Here is an 18401-nt window from a genome sequence, read left to right as displayed (position 1 = left end):
AAACTAGAACCCTGGATACAGAAAATAATATTAAACATTTAGGCAGCTTCCAATCTTATGTATCACCAAATGGTCTAGTTCCAAGCTGTACAACATTATGGCCACTAGCAACAATATAAAATAGAATACAAAGCAGTTTCTAAAACAATGATGTAACTATATTGACATGGTGTGCTATCAATAACATGTTAAGTGAAAAAAGGCAGGTTTCAAACAGCAGGTATGATTGGATAATTTTATAAACAAAAAGAAGTGTCTAGAATTGTTATTATCTTTGGGTAGTAAGATAATAATCTTTCACATTTCTACATTTTGGGAAAAACATCTAACCCGTGGTAAATCTCATAAATTCACATTAAGTCACTTCAGAACATTTGTAAATGTATTGAGAGCTACTCAACAAACTTTATGATGTTTCATGTTATTTCGTTGGTTGGAATAATTCTAGAGTTTAACTTGCTAGAATATACGGTACTTCATTTCACTATACAATAAAGCTTTTCTGTTAGCAAAAGAGATGATGGGTAAGAGAATTAAAAATTCCCTCTTACTCGGTTTCTGTTGTTGATATATCTGCATAATTCCTCAAGATCTTTGTTGCTGAACAAATTTTCCTTAATTTCCATTTTCTTATCTTTTGAAATGGCTGCCATTAACAGTCGGTGTACTATAATATCTGAGTATCTTCTTATCGGAGAGGTAAAGTGAGTATATTTATCTAATGCTAGACCTTCAAAAATAAACCAAAAAATCAAAATAAACAAAAAACTATACTTTTTAAACAACTTGCTCAAGGTTATGGGCACACAGAGTAAAATTTTATCATTCACCATAGTGATGGAACTCTTCCTCGGCACATGATCCAGTGGAGAAATACAGTGCGTTAGACATGGCTTGTGTAGCCATTGATCGAAGCAACCAGTTGACAATGGGATCGTTGGGGTCATTTGCATTATCCAGAGAATCAGCCAGTGCTTTATTGGACCTGACAAAAAAATGTAAAAACTTTTATTTAGTCCCCAGCAATAATTTACAAGTCAACACTCTGAGGGGAACCCTTCACTCACCATCTGAATACGTTCATCTGCCAGTAGTTAAATTTATTTTGGACACATTTCAGAAGCAACTTTTTTCAACTATAGAAATCTAGTTTGCGGGGCTTCCCTGGTGGTGCAGTGGTTAAGAATCTGCCTGCCAATGCAGGAGACACGGGTTCGAGCCCTTGTCGGGGAGGATCCCACATGCCATGGAACAACTAAGCCCGTGTGCCACAGATACTGAGCCTGCGTTCTAGAGTCCACAGGCCACAACTACTGAGCCCGTGTGCCACAACTACTGAAGCCTGCACGCCTAGAGCCCGTGCTCCACAAGAGAAGCCACCGCAATGAGAAGCCTGCGCACGGCAACGAAGAGTAGCCCCTGCTCGCCACAACCAGAGAAAAGCCCGTGCAGCAACGAAGACCCAACGCAGCCAAAAAAAAAAAAAAGAAAGAAATCTAGTTTGCTTTTGAGGTTTAAACAAAGAGTGTCAGAATTCAAATACATTTCTTTTCTTTTTTGTGTGCCATGCTGCGTGGCTTGCAGGATCTTAGTTCCCCGACCAGGGATTGAACCTCGGCCATGGCAGTGAAAGCGCCAAGTCCTAACCACTGGACCACCAGGGAATTCCCTCAAATACATTTCTTAAGTACTGAAGAGTAATGTGCTGAACTTATGAGATGAAGTTATGCTCAGCACATAGTGGGTGGCCAGGTACTTGCTGAATTAAATTCCTAACACCCTTAACCTTAAACATCCTGTACAGGTCAAATAATGGATTTTTTCCTTTTTTAAATCAAGAATTATTGAGCCAGGGACTTCCCTGGTGGTCCAGTGGTTAAGACTCCATGCTTTGATCCCTGGTTGGGGAACTAAGATCCTGCATGCCAGGCAGTGCAGCCAAAAAAAAAAAAAAAAAAAAATTATTGAGCCAGAGAGATTTCAAAAACAAAACAGAACTAAACCTAAGTACACAAGTAAAAGAAACCTAGAAAAAGAAAACCTTTTTCTTTTTTTAAAGAGGGCGAGAGGAAGCATCTATTTACTTACTTTTAAGTAGTTTTTTTAAAACCCAGGAAATATAGCGTTATATTAACAATTTAATAATATAGTATATAATTCAGTTCTGTACCATAGCCTGCCAAGAGAAATGGGGAAGGAGAACGGTGGATGATGAAAGGAGAAGCAACGTGACAGAGTGGGCACTAATGTGAGCTTTCAAGTCTGACAGACATGGATTCCAATCCTGGGTCTGCCCTAACCAGCTGCTAAATTATTGGCAAATTAACCTCTCCAGACTTAATTTCCCTATCTGTAAAATATGAATGAATGATCCAAGCTAACACCTGAAAGCCCTTAGCATGTGCGTCTGGCACGCACTCAGAGCTCAACCGCCGACTAAACCAGTTAAGAGATACTATCACCTAAAGAGAGAGGCAAAAAAATCAATTTTCATAAATGAATAAAAGATATATTAATTAGCACCTGTTACAACAAAATATTGAAAAAAGAATCCCCTTTATACATCATTTTTAACAGGGAAAATATTTTATCCTGGAGGTGGGGAGTAAAAACGTCTCATTCTACGGAGGGATGGTATAAATTTACCATCGGTGTGGTGTCTTACGATACTGCCACAGAGATAGGCTGCATTTTTAAAGTTTTGAAATAGAGGATTAAGTCTTCGCATTTGCCTAAGGGGCAGATGAAATTAAATCAAGGATAACAGGTTCCTTACTTTTATATTACAAACTGTAGTGGGTCAAAATTACGCCTAAATAAACTTGTTTTAATTTGAAGTCTCTAGGGAATTCCCTGGCAGTCCAGTGGTTAGGACTCCGAGCTTCCACTGCAGGGGGGGCATGGGTTCTACCCCTGGTTGGGGACCAAAGATCCCACAAGCCACGTGATGTGGCAAAATAAAATAAAAAAAAAACTGAAGCCTCTATACCTACATTGTAAATGAAGAAAGCCAAGAAGTTTTCTATTTTTGGTCAAAGATGTGGCTGTCACATTTTAAGAACTACTGTAAGATCAATAAGTGCACAGCATCCCCTTCCAGTTCCCTGCCCCCTCAAAAGAGGAATTACCGTGTATCTATGAAGAAGCCCTTTGCTTTAGCACACTCTCGGAGTTCAGAAAAAAACTCCTGGTGTGGAGGAGGGTGCCGGCGCAGCAAGGCCTGGCGAGGGAAGCTCTCGTAGATCTTCTTGGCTACCCAGTGGTTGGCCAGGATCATGCATTCAGCCACCGTCTCATGGACTTCCAGGGGCTGCTTGGGGATGAGGTCGTGAATGTTCTTCTTCTCATCGAGCTGGATGCAAACCTCTACCCCTTCCAGCCCCAAGGCTCCGCATCGGTCTCGTTTGGCTCGGATGTGGCGGGCTATGTCCGTCAACTTTCCGATTGCCCACAGTAACTCCTCTAGCTTGGCTTGTCGGCTCTTCTCATCCATGTCCCTGAATTCTGGAATATCATCAACAATGTCGACGTTTCCGTCCAGTAATTCTTGGGCTGCTTCATAAAATAATTTGTATGCTGATCGAATAATGGTTCTGCCATACCATACTTTCTTAATTTCATAGGAGGTTTTATCCAATTCCCACATGATGCTTACAGCATACCTACAAAACCAGTCACACTCACATCATTATTTAATTCTTGCATTTTTGAAATAAACAGAACTAGACCCTAAATGTAATGAAAAAAAATGATATTGCTACAGGGCTCTGGTCTGATGTTTCAATCCAACACTCCACTGCTAAATCAAAAGATACTTAAAATTAAAACAAGGTTAGATTAGGTTCTGGGGAGCTCTGAGCAAATCTGAAATAAGTTCACATGGAATGTTACAAACCTGACTTTACGGTTCTCCATTTTCCTTAGAACAGCATAGCACTGATAGAGTTAAGTCTACTGGGCTCGCTAGCAAAGAGCAAAGCCTTTCGAATGCTACAGGATGACACTGAACTAGGATATCAGCCTTGATGGTAGGTTCATTAGCAAAAAGTTCACTTAGTAAAGAATCACTTTACCACCAAATCACTCTAATATTTGCAACTCACATAAAAAACACTGGGCTAACTTCTTAATGTATAAAGAGCTCTTAGATATCAATTACTAATAGATCAAGAAAGCAAAAGAAAAAGGGGCAAGAAACATGAAATAGTTCACAGAAAAGGATATACAAATGACTGTTAGGCATACAAAAAATGTTTGACTTTACTCATAGTAGAAAACTGCAAATCAAAACCACTCTAAGATACCATTTTTATTTTTCAAATTGGCAAAGACACAAAAAAACACAACATATTGTGCTGGCAAGGCTGTGGGGAAACTAGCATTCTCATACATTGACGGAGAGAATATAATTGGTATAACCTCTGTGGAAGGCGATTTGGTTATTATCTATTTAAACACAAATGCATATACCCGTTGACACAGAAATTCCACTTCTAGGACTTTATCTTCCAGAGATACTGTACTTTTAAAAATGTGAAATGAGTTATATTCCAAGTAATTCAGTACAGTTTTGTTTATAATAGCAAAAGTTTGAAACAATCTAAATTTCCACAGATAACTGTTATTAATATGGAATGATTTCCATATTAATGATCTCCAAGATACATTGTTAATTAAAAAAAAAAGCAAGGTCTGAACAGTATATATATATATATATATATATATATATATATATATATACACACACACACACACACACACACACACACACACACATACATATGGTCACCATTTGTATAACAAAGAAAGACCACATGTCCATAGGTATGCATGCGTGTGTGTGTGTTTATTTTTGAAATAATAGAAAATAGATATTGGTCTTTGTCCCTAGCTCTTGATACAGGGCTTCTGAAACCCTTGTAATTTCCTGGGAGGTAGGAGTGTCTTTTGTTCTAACGAGGAGACTCTGGGTGGGCTCCTGGATGAGGGCTGGTCACTGGAAAGACCAAGCCATGATTAGAAGCTTTCAGCCCTGCCCCTCATTCTCCTGAGAAGGGAGAAGGGCTGAAAATGGAGTTACTGATCGATCGTGCCAACGTGATGAAGCCTCCATAAAATCCCCAAAGCGTGAGGTTCGGAGAGCTTCTGGATTGGTGAACACATGGAGGTGCTGGGGAGAGTGGCATCCTTGGGCCTGGAAGCTCTGTGTCCTTCCCACATACCTTGCTCTACACATCTCTTCCATCTGGATGTTCATCTGTATCCTTTATCATATACTTTTATAATAAACCAGTAAATGTAGGTAAACTGTTTTCCTGAGTTCTGAGAGCTGCTCTAGCAAATTAATTGAACTTGAGGAGAGGGTCTTGGAACCTCTGATTTATAGCCGGTTGGTCAGAAGTACAGGTAAGAATGTGGACTTGCAACTGGCATCTGAAGTCTAAAGAGGGGGTCATGGGAACCTCTAATCTACAGCTGGTCGTTCAGAAGCATGCTGACAATCTGGGCTTGTGATGGTGTCTGAAGTTGAGGAGTGGGGACAGTCCTGTGGGACTGAGTCCTTTACCCTGTGGAACCTGATGCCATCTCTGGGCAGACAGTATCAGAACTGAATTAAATTGTAAGACACCCAGCTGGGGTTGCAGAGAACTGCTTGGTGTAGAGAAACACCTCCACACGTTTGGTGACCAGAAGTGTCAGATGTGACGTGTTCCCTGTAAAGGCAAAGGAGACTCACAGGAAAGAAAGACATAGCGGGGAAGAGCTGGATTTTTCCCTACATAGGAAGGTGGAAAACTGAGGGGTTTTTTTTGTTACAGTATTATGTCTAGGAAAATACAGAAGAAATCGGTAACTGAGGGAAAGTGGCAGGTGGGAGCCTTTCACTAAATACCTTTTCGAATGTATGAATTTTGGGCTACATGGTTTTATTATCTATTCAAAGACAGACATAAACTTTACAACAAATAAACAAAAAACTCCCTAAGATCATGATCCTCATTGCAAAACAGCCTCAACCGGGAACACATATGTACAAAGGTATATACATTTGTTCCTAGACTTTGACTTTAAAAAGCCAACAAGAGGGAGAAGCAGCCTCACAGCTGGACAGAAAGAAAAGAGAAAGAGGAGCAGAAGGGAAGGGAAGGTGAGAGAAACAAAGCTGCCCCCAAATAAGTGGTGCAGCAGGGTGTAGAGGATGTAGGGGGAAAGCAGGGGTGGGGAGGCGGGCAGGAGAGTATATCAGAAAGAAGACGAGGAAGAGGCCACAAGCGAGAGTCACTAGTCACCACAGAAGGGGCAAGACAAGCTCTGATGATAAAAGTAATGAACAAACTCACCTATCAACGCCTCCCAGGAGGGAGCACACATCAGCGCTGAGGATGGAGGGCAGCATGTCATAGCGACGGTCCGCTAAGTAATAAGTGGTGGCCCTGTGAATGACACATATGCAGGCACATGACCTTCAGCAGCAAGAAGCAGGACTGCTGACGGTACGGGCTGCAGTGAGGAAAATGGCCGAAAGTTCAGCACAAACTCCCCAAGGCTGTTGCTTTTTCATCAAGTGCAGCAGACTGGGTAATAAAGCTATTCCCATGTTCCCACTTTTCTAAGTGATACCGCTTTGGGCTGAATATTCTTCCACTGATATAAAAGAGAAAGAAAAAGTGGTACGAATCTTAGTTGTACAAGAAAAATTAGAGTGTAATGATCTAGTATTTATATAAAATAGGCTATTACTACATGAGAAATTTAACCCATTTCAATTTAGAAGGAAACAACACATGAAAAGATTCTGTTAAAAAAGGAAAGGTAAATTGATCAAGGTAGTACTTTTCTAAAGGAAAAGGGGAAGTGGACCTCAATTTTTTTTTTTCCTGGAAGAGATCTTCAGAATTGTTCCCAACTGTGAAATCTTTGTTTTAAAAATCTGAAACTAGCAGTTACAAAATACATTACAGTCACACATAATCGCAGTGCTGATTTCAAACAGCGTTACCTTGTTCTAGCTTCAATATCAATATAAGAATGCGATGTCACAAAGTGCGTCACGTCTGCGATGTGGACCCCGAGCTCTAGGTTGCCGTTATCCAAGGCTCTGACTGAGAGGGTGTCGTCCACATCTTCACAACCTCTGGGGTCAATGCTGAATACCAGATGGGTTTTCCTAAGGTCTTTACGTTCTCGTTCCTCTTCGGAACTCACCTTCCAGGGATTTTCGGTTGTGTTTACTGGCATCTCACACATCTGTACAAGGAGAGTCCCCAAATTCAGCAATTCATGCACCAGAAATTTCCTATAAAAATCCACTCTCTAACATTCTCAATGTGACCTCATGGAAACCCCATTCATTACCCATTACCTTATGCAATTAACCTATGTTTGCTTTTTTTGAGCAATAATTATTTATTAGGTGCCTAAAATATGTCAGGAGCTGTGCTAGGCTCTGGAAAGATGGGAGTCAATAGGAAGGACACAATCCCCATGCCCCTGAAGGCGCTACAGTCAGACAGGAAATGTCCCAGGGTGTTTACAGCCTCTTCAGTCGTGGAGGCTGGAGAATGAATGGGTGGCTTATAAAGAGTACAATATCCACCCCATTTTCAAATGATCCATTTGAGCTTTTAATTCAAGTCAAGCCCGGATAAAAACCAACATGTCCCAAATATTAAAAGCATATTCCTTTTTGAAGCAGGATCAATCTCGAGCATTTTCTCTGCATTATTACCTGTTCAAGCCATCAATTTGCAGTTAAGTAGGCTAAAAGGGAAGAATTCTAGTCCTGTGAAGTCTAACCCACACTTTATTTTGCTCTAACATTTTCACTAAGCTGTCAAAACAAGTCAACAAATAATTTCCAGATACTAACGGTAAACATAAAAACTTAATAATGTAAAATATTCTAAAGTATTTTACTATTGTAGCCACCACTCTGTCAAAAATTATAATGAAAATAAGAATACCCATATGCTCTTTTTTTTTAACATCTTTATTGGAGTATAATTGCTTTACAATGGTGTGTTAGTTTCTGCTTTATAACAAAGTGAATCAGCTATCCATATACATACATCCCCATATCTCCTCCCTCTTGCATCTCCCTCCCACCCTCCCTATCCCAGCCCTCTAGGTGGTCACAAAGCACCGAGCTGATCTCCCTGTGCTATGTGGCTGCTTCCCACTAGCTATCTATTTTACATTTGGTAGTGTATATATGTCCATGCCACTCTCTCACTTCATTCTAGCTTACCCTTCCCCCTTCCGGTGTCCTCAAGTCCATTCTCTATGTCTGCATCTTTATTCCTGTCCTGCCCCTAGATTCTTTTTTTTTTTTTTTAGATTACACATATATGTGTTAGCATACGGTATTTGTTTTTCTCTTTCTGACTTACTTCACTCTGCATAACATACTCTAGGTCCATACACCTCACTACAAATAACTCAATTTCGTTTCTTTTATGGCTGAGTAATATTCCATTGTAGATATGTGCCACATCTTCTTTATCCTTCATCTCTCAATGGACACTTAGGTTGCTTCCCTGTCCTGGCTATTGTACATAGAGCTGCAATGACCATTGTGGTACATGACTCTTTTTTTTTTTTGGTACGCGGGCCTCTCACTGTTGTGGCCTCTCCCGTTGCGGGGCACAGGCTCCGGACGCGCAGGCTCAGCGGCCATGGCTCACAGGCCCAGCCGCTCTGCGGCATGTGGGATCCTCCCAGACCGGGGCACGAACCCGCATGCCCTGCACCGGCAGGCGGACTCTCAACCACTGCGCCACCAGGGAAGCCGCTATTTTTAGCTTTTTGAGGAACCTCCATACCGTTCTCCATAGTGGCTGTATCAATTTACATTCCCACCAACAGTGCAAGAGGGTTCCCTTTTCTCCACACCCTCTCCAGCATTTATTGTTTGTAGATTTTTTGATGATGGCCATTCTGACTGGTGTGAGGTGATACCTCATTGTAGTTTTGATTTACATTTCTCTAATGACTAGTGATGTTGAGCATACTTTCATGTGTTTGTTGGCAATCTGTATATCTTTGGAGAACTGTCTAGGTCTTTTGCCCATTTTTGGATTGGGTTGTTTTTTTGATATTGAGCTGCATGAGCTGCTTGTATATTTTGGAGATGAATCCTTTGTCAGTTGCTTCATTTGCTACCCATATGCTCTTTTTTTTAAAAACTAAATTTACTTTATTTATTTATTTATTTTTGGCTGCGTTGGGTCTTTGTTGCTGTGCATGGGCTTTCTCTAGTTGCAGTGAGTGGGGGCTACTCTTCGTTGCGGTGTGCATGTTTCTCATTGCAGTGGCTTCTCTTGCTGCGGAGCACGGGCTCCAGGCTCACGGGCTTCAGTAGTTGTGGCACGCAGGCTCAGTAGTTGTGGCTCGCGGGCTCTAGAGTGCAGGCTCAGTAGTTGCAGTGCACGGGCTTAGTTGCTCCGTGCCATGTGGGATCTTCCCGGACCAGGGTTCGAACCCTTGTCCCCTGCATTGGCAGGCGTATTCTTAACCACTGCGCCACCAGGGAGGTCCTTGCTACCCATATGCTCTTGATGGCAGTGCAAACTGGTCCAATTTTTCTGAAGAACAATCTGCCAATTCATAGCAAAAGCTATTTAAATTTTTTATGCCCTTTGACTTGGTAATCTCACTTTAAAGATTACATTCCAGAAGAAAATGATAAAAAAAAAGTAATATTTATGAAATGTTTGAAGTGGCACCTTTTATAATACTGAAAAATGAAAGAGCCCCAACGCTCAGCAATTGAGGAATGCTTAAGCAAACTAGAGTACATCACTATAGAGTAATTGCCATCACTATTAAAAATAAGTAGGCTATGTCAATACAGAGAAATGATTCTTAAGTGAAAGAAGCAGAAAATAGACTGTGCACACTGTGAGTATAGCTATGCAAGAATAATAAACAAGATTTACGGGGATTTTAAAAGATCATAAAGTGGTGAAAATAGCTGACGTTTTATGTTCACGGAATTTTTGTTTTCTGTAAAGGTTACAAAAACAGTTTCATAATGAGCATGATTTTTTGACCCATGGGTCAGAGATGTATGGAACCCAAGAAGCTGCTCCCTGCAGCTTTCTGCAGGCCTCTGGTTCAATGATTATGACAGGGACTAGAGCCCAGTTGGGTCTGTAACCAGGTACCCGTGTAGTACCACGGGGGATGGACGTATACTGACTGTAAGACACTGACATACCATTTGTAAGCACAGTAGGAAAACGTAAAAATTTGAGAGCTGTGAGGCTGCAGGAAACTAACTCTGCACTGGAAGCTGACTTCAATCTGGTTCAAACACAGAATAAAGAAGAGTGAGATTTTTCCATTATCTGTGGTTTTAGACAGTGGGTTGTTACATAGTACTAAGATTTTTCTTAATGACAAAACGGACAACAAAAGCAAAAAAAAAAAAAAAAAAAGTAGAAAAAGTCTTTTATCAGAACAAAGGACTGGCGGAAGTCTGACCTGAGCTTCTGAGAAGGGGACGACTGAAATGCTGTTCTCCACCAGGATGGTTGCAATTTCCCCTTCCAGGTCTCCGATTCTTCCTAAAACACGTACAAAATGTCCACTTGGATACATGGATGTCGACTCCCAGGAATCAATGCGCACAACCACCCGGAAGTCCTGAACAAAGAGGGGGAAACATGAACCCAGCACCAGGAGTCGAATGGGTCAATTAGCAGCACCAAACAAGCGAGCGATAAACAGCATCAAGCTCCAAAGAGAGTGGCCAATTTGCAAATAGCGTTTTTTCTTTCTTTTCCATTCTTTTTTTTTTTTTTTTTTGCGGTACACGGGCCTCTCACTGTTGTGGCCTCTCCCGTTGCGGAGCACAGGCTCAGCGGCCATGGCTCACGGGCCCAGCTGCTCCGCGGCATGTGGGATCTTCCCGGACCGGGGCACGAACCCGTGTCCCCTGCATCGGCAGGCGGACTCTCAACCACTGCGCCACCAGGGAAGCCCCTTTTCTATTCTTTTATTGGGTTCTTCCTGTTTTACTAAATTGCCAGATGGTAGGTAAATGCTTAGTGCAATGCTTTGAAGGGAGGCATTACCCCTCCGCACCAAATAAGTGGGCTGGAGAGCGTAGCCTGAGACAGAAAGCCAACTGTGACACATTCGAGTTAACATTTGTGATACAAGGGAAAAACCCAACTATGCATAGTCCAAATTAAATTTCAAAACAAAAAATCTCAATGTTTTTGTGTGGGGGGGTTACTTTCTAATTTCTTTAAAGTTACTTTTTAATTTCTTAAGACATCTTTTGGTGGAGAAGAAGGTTATCCGTATGAACTGAACCCCACTGCCCCCGGATTCCAGCAAACCATAGACATGGAAAGCAATTGTTACAACTGGCTTCAGAGAGCCTGCGTGAGGCTTTGGGATGGAAAGGTACACAACGACCAGATTACTGGCTGGGGACATCCTGCTTCATTGTCTCACTTACAAACTGCAAAACATCGGGCAAATCAAATTGGGCGATGCCTACACCCTTTGCCACAGTAAAGGTTAATTTCTAACTTTCTTGTTTTTGTCTTCTCTCCAGGGCTCTTACTCCTTTAAGGGTAATCGATTCTGTGAAGTACCACTATATCATCCCTACAGGGCAGAGCCATCGTATTTCTATATCGCTTGCTGAAAGAAAGCTTGTTAGTTTTGGCAAAGTGTATCTATTGAAAAGTTTCTGTGTTGGACAGCTGGATAATAGATGTTCTCTCTAGCTGTCCTACACAGCTCTTTCTAGGACGGTTTCTCTCTGGCCTTCATTTTTTAACCAAGGACTACTTAACAGATGGTTCTATATATTTAGAATTTTTAGAAAACAGGATCTCAGAACACCAGATGCCATCACTAATTTATCCCTTCCTAGGCAAAGGAGTTAACAGTTCCTGGTACTGCTCAAAAGCTGGCAAAGACAAGAGGCAAAGAGTAAAGGTACCTGGAGGGCTTCTGCTTGCTGAGTGCTAATTCGGATTTTGGGAATTCTGTAATCCCAAGGTGTAACTAGGATTTTCCGAGCATTTTTGCCCTGCGATTGGACCTCTTCTTTGGATGGAAATGTCACCACATAATCCCGCCAGTTCTTCTGAAGGATACCCACCACTCTGCCTTTGGGAAAACAAAACAAAATAAAGCCTTAACTGGTAAGATGTCACCTATCTGGACTCTGACCAGTTCAGCAGTGAGGAAGAAGACAGGAAATGCAACATCCCATTTTTCTGAGCACATCCACACAAGTTGAGAGATGCTTAAACATTTGCCTTCCTTCTATTTTATTATTAAATGGATCATTTTTTTAAGATAGATAATTTTTTAAATTAACATTGTCAGTGTGCCCCTTCTTTTGTGGGGCCTGGTGTGACATTTATTTATTTTTAAAATAAATTTATTTATTTTTGGCTGCGTTCGTTGCTGCATGCGGGCTTTCTCTAGTTGCAGCCAGCGGGGGCTACTCTTCATTGTGGTGCACAGGCTTCTCACTGCAGTGGCTTCTCTTGTTTCAGAGCACAGGCTCTAGGCACGTGGGCTTCAGTAGTTGTGGCACTCAGGCTCGGTAGTTGTGGCTTGCGGGCTCTAGAGTGCAGGCTCAGTAGTTGTGGCGCACAGGCTTAGATGCTCCATGGCATATGGTATCTTCCTGGACCAGGGCTCGAACCTGTGTCCCCTGCACTGGCAGGCAGATTCTTAACCACTGTGCCACCAGGGAAGCCCCCCTAAGAGGGTTTTTATTTTAAGATGAGACATACTATATAGCACATTTGGGTGCTGATGAGAATAAAATAAACCAGAGAGGGGAAACTGACAATGTAGGAAAAGAGACGATATCATATATTAATAACTGCAGTATTTCTGGACTAAAGAGAAGAAAAATAAACATTCCACATGGACGACCAGGCAACTTTACAGCTGGCTCACCTGTGGGCATGGGCTCACTCGGGGACTCGCCGTCATTCTCACCCAGGGCGGTGGTTCTTCCTTTCCATTCATTTTTAGGGAGCAGTTCGACAACTACCACGTCCCCGTGAATAGAGCGGTTTCGAGCCTTCATCCCGTGGATTAGGATGTCACTGACTAGACCTGTTTTGGGGGCAGCACAGAGAAACCCCACAACGTCAAGGGGTAGGCCACACCAGTGAGGCCTTTCAAACATAACACGTTCGAGATCTAATCAGCATTCCTGCAAATAAAAGCTCCCTCCTTTCAAAGGTGAAGTTAAACCGAAGTGAAACTTTTGTTCCGCAGGTTAGGAAGGAAGAAGCACTGCTGCTATGCCATGCTGTATAATGTGCTTTCATAAGGCCACTCTCAACCATCTTTTAAGGTAGGTTCCCTGCATGAGACAATGTAAGCCCACACTGGGACTCTCTCCCATAACTTCAGGGGCCATGCGGCCAGGGAGCGGTCAGCAGGCTGCTGAACTATGGACACGGCAGAACTGACAGGGAGAAGTCTGATGAGCAGAAGCCCGGATTAAGCCACTGCTTCTCATTCTCCTCAACCTCGCCAGGTGCCCTTGACTATCTATCAGGGTTACTTTCACCCTGTCATTGCAGAACTAACAATACACTCTATTATGATAAAACTTATTTACACATTTTTTTCATTGACGTTACTTTTTATACAATTCCAATGAGGCAATACAGCTCAGTGAGGCAGTACAGGGCAAAATCTTAAAATCACAGCCTGCCTGCCTCAGCCTCAGGTTTAGCCCCGCCGCGTACCAGGTGAGTGATCCTCGTAAAGTCACTTTGCTTCTCTGTATTTTAGTTTCTTCACGTGTAAAAGGTGGTAAACAATAATAATACCTACTTTAAGTGCTTACAACAGTATCTGATGTATAATAAGCACTCAATAAAATATTAGCTATTACCATTTTTTAGAGTTATTGCCATAAAATCAGAAATTATAGACAAAAAGCTGGGGAGGAAAAAAAACCAACCCACGATCCCACACAGCCAGTGTAGGTAGGGACATTTGACATGGCACATATGATCTGACAATTTCAACTTTGCTTTCTTCAATGTGTAATATCAGAATTAAAAAGTGGTACGGAAATTTATGTAAGGTTTACACTGAACCTGAATCTTTACTGCTGGCTCCTTGAAGTCGAACAAAAGCTTCTATTTGTGCTCTGTGTTTGTTGACGTTCAGAGTTCCCTAAAATAAAAATAAAAATCAGTGTGAAAAATTTCTTTTCTGCTTGCTTTACCCTCCAAAAGGTACAGTTAAAAATTTTTATGAAAATATCCCCATTATATTCTTATAAGGTTTGTGATCCCTTTCTTTAGGAATAATAATTCATCACCAAAGTTTATTTTCTCCAGAGAATGTACCATCATTTTGACATACTCTTAGCTATACCAAGTGTTGCAAGTGCCAGGATTTATCTTACCTAAGTGATGAGCGGTCTTTAAAAAATCTTCTTCCTCAAAATATCCTCCCAGGAATGCTGTAAACTTCATTACCAATTGGAAGCATTAGCCTCTCCATAGATATACTCATTAAAACACCCACATTTTAGGGAAGGAGTTTACAGTGGTAGGCTCAACCTTCAGACTGCATAAAAATTGTCTGAGTTGCTGGTTAGAAAATGTAAAATTCGTGGTAGAACAGTTCTGTATCTTGATTGTGGTGGTGAATACACAAATCCATGAATGTGATAAAACTGTATGTGCACACAGACACACAGACACACACGAGTGCGTATAAAGCTGTTGAAATCTGAATAGCAATTTTATTTGATTCCTTCTCAAGACCCTGACAGCACGTGGGTCCTGGGTTTTGAGGGATCACAAAGGGGACCTTGAAAGAGGCAGGAAAGTGGCAAAGGCCTGAAGAAGCCAAATTTCAACAACTTTAAAATTTTGCCAAACCTCCAGACCTTGATTCAAAAATATATTCTTTCCCAGTGACAGGAAGCATTTAAACCTACTGTGTAATGCTCGGTATGTAACCTAATTAAGAACACTAGAGGGACTTCCCTGGTGGCACAGCGGTTAGGAATCCACCTGCCAATGCAGGGGACATGGGTTCAAGCCCTGGTCCAGGAAGATTCCACATGCCGCAGAGCAACTAAGCCTGTGTGCCACAGCTACTGAGCTTACGCTCTAGAGCCCATGAGCCACAACTACTGAGCCCGCGTGCCACAACTACTGAAGCCCGTGTGCCTAGAGCCTGTGCTCTGCAATAAGAGAAGCCACCGCAGTGAGAAGCCCGCGCACGGCAATGAAGAGTAGCCCCCGCTCACCACAACTAGAGATAGCCCACACACAGCAACAAAGACCCAACACAGCCAAAAATAAAATTAATTAATTAAAAAAAAAAAAGAAAGAAGAGTAGAGAGTAGGTCCAAACCGGAGGGCATTGTCTACAGAGGAGACTCCCACGTCAACTTGAACATCGACAGCCCTGGCCTACTGAGGCCCGTCTCATTGACAGCCTTTGAAATCAGAGGCCTGTGACAGGAGGCAAGTAAAGAGAAGGAAACACACTGGCTGATCCTGGCGCCGATTCCCCGTTACCACCCTCACCTGGATGTAGCGCCCAGACTTAATGCCGGCTTCTAACACTTCCAGGGGTAGATGTTCTGGGTACTCCTTCCCGTGGCTCTCCTGACTCTCATTCTCTCTTTCTCGTCGAGACTGAAGGATAGACTCACAAAGCTCGTGGGTGGCCTTTAAATCAGGCCAAAAATTGTCCAGGTAATTCTGCATTTAATAAAGGCACAAGAGAAACATGGTCAGAAGATAATGATTCTTTGTTATAGCAGCATTACAAAAAATCCTGAACAGGAACTGCTGGCATGCAGTTTTGAAGAAGTGTTACATGAGCATTACCCTCCCAAGCCTCCTGCTACCAGTTCATTTCTACCGTCTCACTAATCCCTGCAGCCTTGCCAAAGGAACCCAGGGAGGCCACTCCTACTGTGGAACGCTTCTACCTCCCTGATTACTCTGCACTTTCAAATCTCCCTCTCCACACACACGCGTGTACGCGCACACGGCCGGGATGCCTGTCTTTACACGTATCTCACTGCTGCAGATAACGGACCACAGTGAATGGAGAGGAAAAGCTCCTACGTGTGCACTCTTTTTTTTTCACCCTGAAATATCTGAAATTTATAAGAAACCTAAATCAGCAGGCAAAAAAGGTGGCGAGGAGTAAAGTGTAATAAGGAAGTGTGTCCCCTCCCCCAACCCCCGGCAATCTTGGATGAGCAGAGAAGGGGAAAGATGTTTCTATTCTTTGGTGTTAGGCTTTCCAGCCTCATAAACTCCCCAAGGACTGCGTCTTCTTTTGTGACCATACAGATGTAGTCACACTTTTCACGTGGGGACACTTGATGCTCTGTCAATGTGACAACCCAGTACGAAACATAATTCTGAAACAAGTGTCATGGTCCCCTCCAAGTAGAACATTATTGAATATTATTGCACTTCTTGGTGTAACTTTCAGAGAGGCCCTAGACAAGACACCAAGGCGACCACCCACAGGGGGCTGGTGTGGTGAGGCTGACTGTGCTCCATCTACTTCCTGTGTCCAGAATACATGCCCTCGCATGGTGGACCCTCACTAAATAAAATCAAACTTACGTATGATTTTAACTCTACTTTAAGCCTAAATTAGAGGCTGGCACATTCTCTTTTCTCAAACTAAGATGAACTCAATTATCCTTATTGTCAACTCCAGCACTTCTCCCACTAATTTCAGAGTCTTGTTCAAACTGCTTCCTTTCTTTCTCTAGTCCTTCCAGAAGTTCTGTCTGTGCTAACAACACTGCAATTCTACGGTCACTAATCACTCATCAACACCAAATTTTTGCCACTACGAACCAACTCTTCAAGAGGGATTTATTGTCCTCACTCTTCCCCATCTACCTTCAAGTCTCCACAGAAAATTCTGGGCTTCCTGCTCATCTGAACTTCATAGCATCTCTTTTTTTTCTGCTATCATACACCTCTGTGAAGCCCTCGGTCACACAGTTTGCTTAGGAAATGCTATACAAAATCAAACGGTACGATGCTGCCAGACTGCAGAGAAAAGTAATTTTCATAAAAAGTAGAAAAATATAATTTTAGTCAACTGTCCTCTGCAGGAACAAGACATGATGTATTGCAACAGAAAAAATAAGTGACACTGCCATTAATATCCAGCGCCCCTGGAATTCTCTGGCATGCCAGAACGCTTTTTTATAGCAGGGCAAGAAAATTCTATTGGCAAATCTTTAGCAATACATGCACATGGGAACCCTCATAGGATCTACAATTCAAAATCCAACTAGACTCTCTGTAAACTGACAGGGGTAATGGAGGGCCTTAGTCTAGTTTCTGAATCAAAAAACAATATCAACCACTGGAACCTGACTGACCAACTGGGCAGGCAGAAGAGATCAGTAATCTATTTAGAGATTAACAGGCATCCTACTCTCTGAAAAGGTACCTAAGAAATAGGAGAACTGTGTCCTTAAGACAGCTTAAAAAACTGTCACCGATAATGCTGCCTCTATCTGTTACATGTACACCAAGCTGGTCCAACAGCTTTCACATAAGTAGTATCACATATCACCCCTTCCTTTATCCCTACTGACCCCCACCCATGGTCACAAGTAGAGAAGAGTGAGGAACAGTGGACAAATAAGACTGGCCTTTAACACTATGTTTTGGGAGAGGGTGTGGAGAAAAGGGAACACTCTTGCACTGCTGGTGGGAATGTAAATTGATACAGCCACTATGGAGAACAGTGTGGAGGTTCCTTAAAAACTAAAAATAGAACTACCAAACGACCCAGCAATCCCACTACTGGGCATATACCCTGAGAAAACCATAATTCAAAAAGACACATGCACCCCAATGTTCACTGCAGCTCTATTTACAATAGCCAGGTCATGGAAGCAACCTAAGTGTCCATCAACAGATGAATGCATAAAGAAGATGTGGCACATATATACAATGGAATATTACTCAGCCATAAAAAGGAACGAAATTGAGTTATTTGTAGTGAGGTGGATGGACCTCGAGTCTGTCATACAGAGTGAAGTCAGAAAGAGAAAAACAAATACTCTATGCTAACACATATATATGGAATCTAAAAAAAAAATGGTTCTGATGAACCTGGGGCAGGACAGGAATAAAGACGCAGACGTAGAGAATGGACTTGAGGACACGGGGAGGGGGAAGGGTAAGCTGGGACGAAGTGAGAGAGTGGCATGGACATATATACACTACCAAATGTAAAACAGATAGCTAGTGGGAAGCAGCCGCATAGCACAGGGAGATCAGCTCGGTGCTTTGTGACCACCTAGAGGGGTGGGATAGGGAGGGTGGGAGGGAGACGCAAGAGGGAGGGGATATGGGGATATATGTATATGTATAGCTGAT

At 42.2% G+C, this 18401-nt stretch overlaps 1 protein-coding gene across 2 annotated transcripts in view; it reads right to left on the bottom strand.

Moving 5' to 3' along the window:
- DIS3L (DIS3 like exosome 3'-5' exoribonuclease) overlaps positions 1-18401 on the bottom strand; it is a 34744-nt gene that overhangs the window by 2096 nt on the left and 14247 nt on the right. For both annotated transcript variants that reach the window (XM_029237778.1, XM_029237779.1), the window contains exons 5-14: positions 15555-15731; positions 14103-14181; positions 12940-13101; positions 11963-12132; positions 10486-10647; positions 7001-7248; positions 6342-6434; positions 3129-3662; positions 831-985; positions 552-730 (exon numbers count right to left, since the gene is read on the bottom strand). In XM_029237778.1, the coding sequence (XP_029093611.1) occupies positions 552-730; positions 831-985; positions 3129-3662; positions 6342-6434; positions 7001-7248; positions 10486-10647; positions 11963-12132; positions 12940-13101; positions 14103-14181; positions 15555-15731 (1959 nt within the window). The remainder of the gene's footprint in view (positions 1-551; positions 731-830; positions 986-3128; positions 3663-6341; positions 6435-7000; positions 7249-10485; positions 10648-11962; positions 12133-12939; positions 13102-14102; positions 14182-15554; positions 15732-18401) is intronic.

Source organism: Monodon monoceros, unplaced genomic scaffold (genome assembly GCF_005190385.1).
Source record: "Monodon monoceros isolate NGI ecotype Baffin Bay Population unplaced genomic scaffold, NGI_Narwhal_1 Super_Scaffold_21, whole genome shotgun sequence".
NCBI classification, from domain to species: domain Eukaryota; kingdom Metazoa; phylum Chordata; class Mammalia; order Artiodactyla; family Monodontidae; genus Monodon; species Monodon monoceros.
Note: the sequence above shows the minus strand (reverse complement) of the source record. Positions and strands in the feature narration are given on the sequence as shown.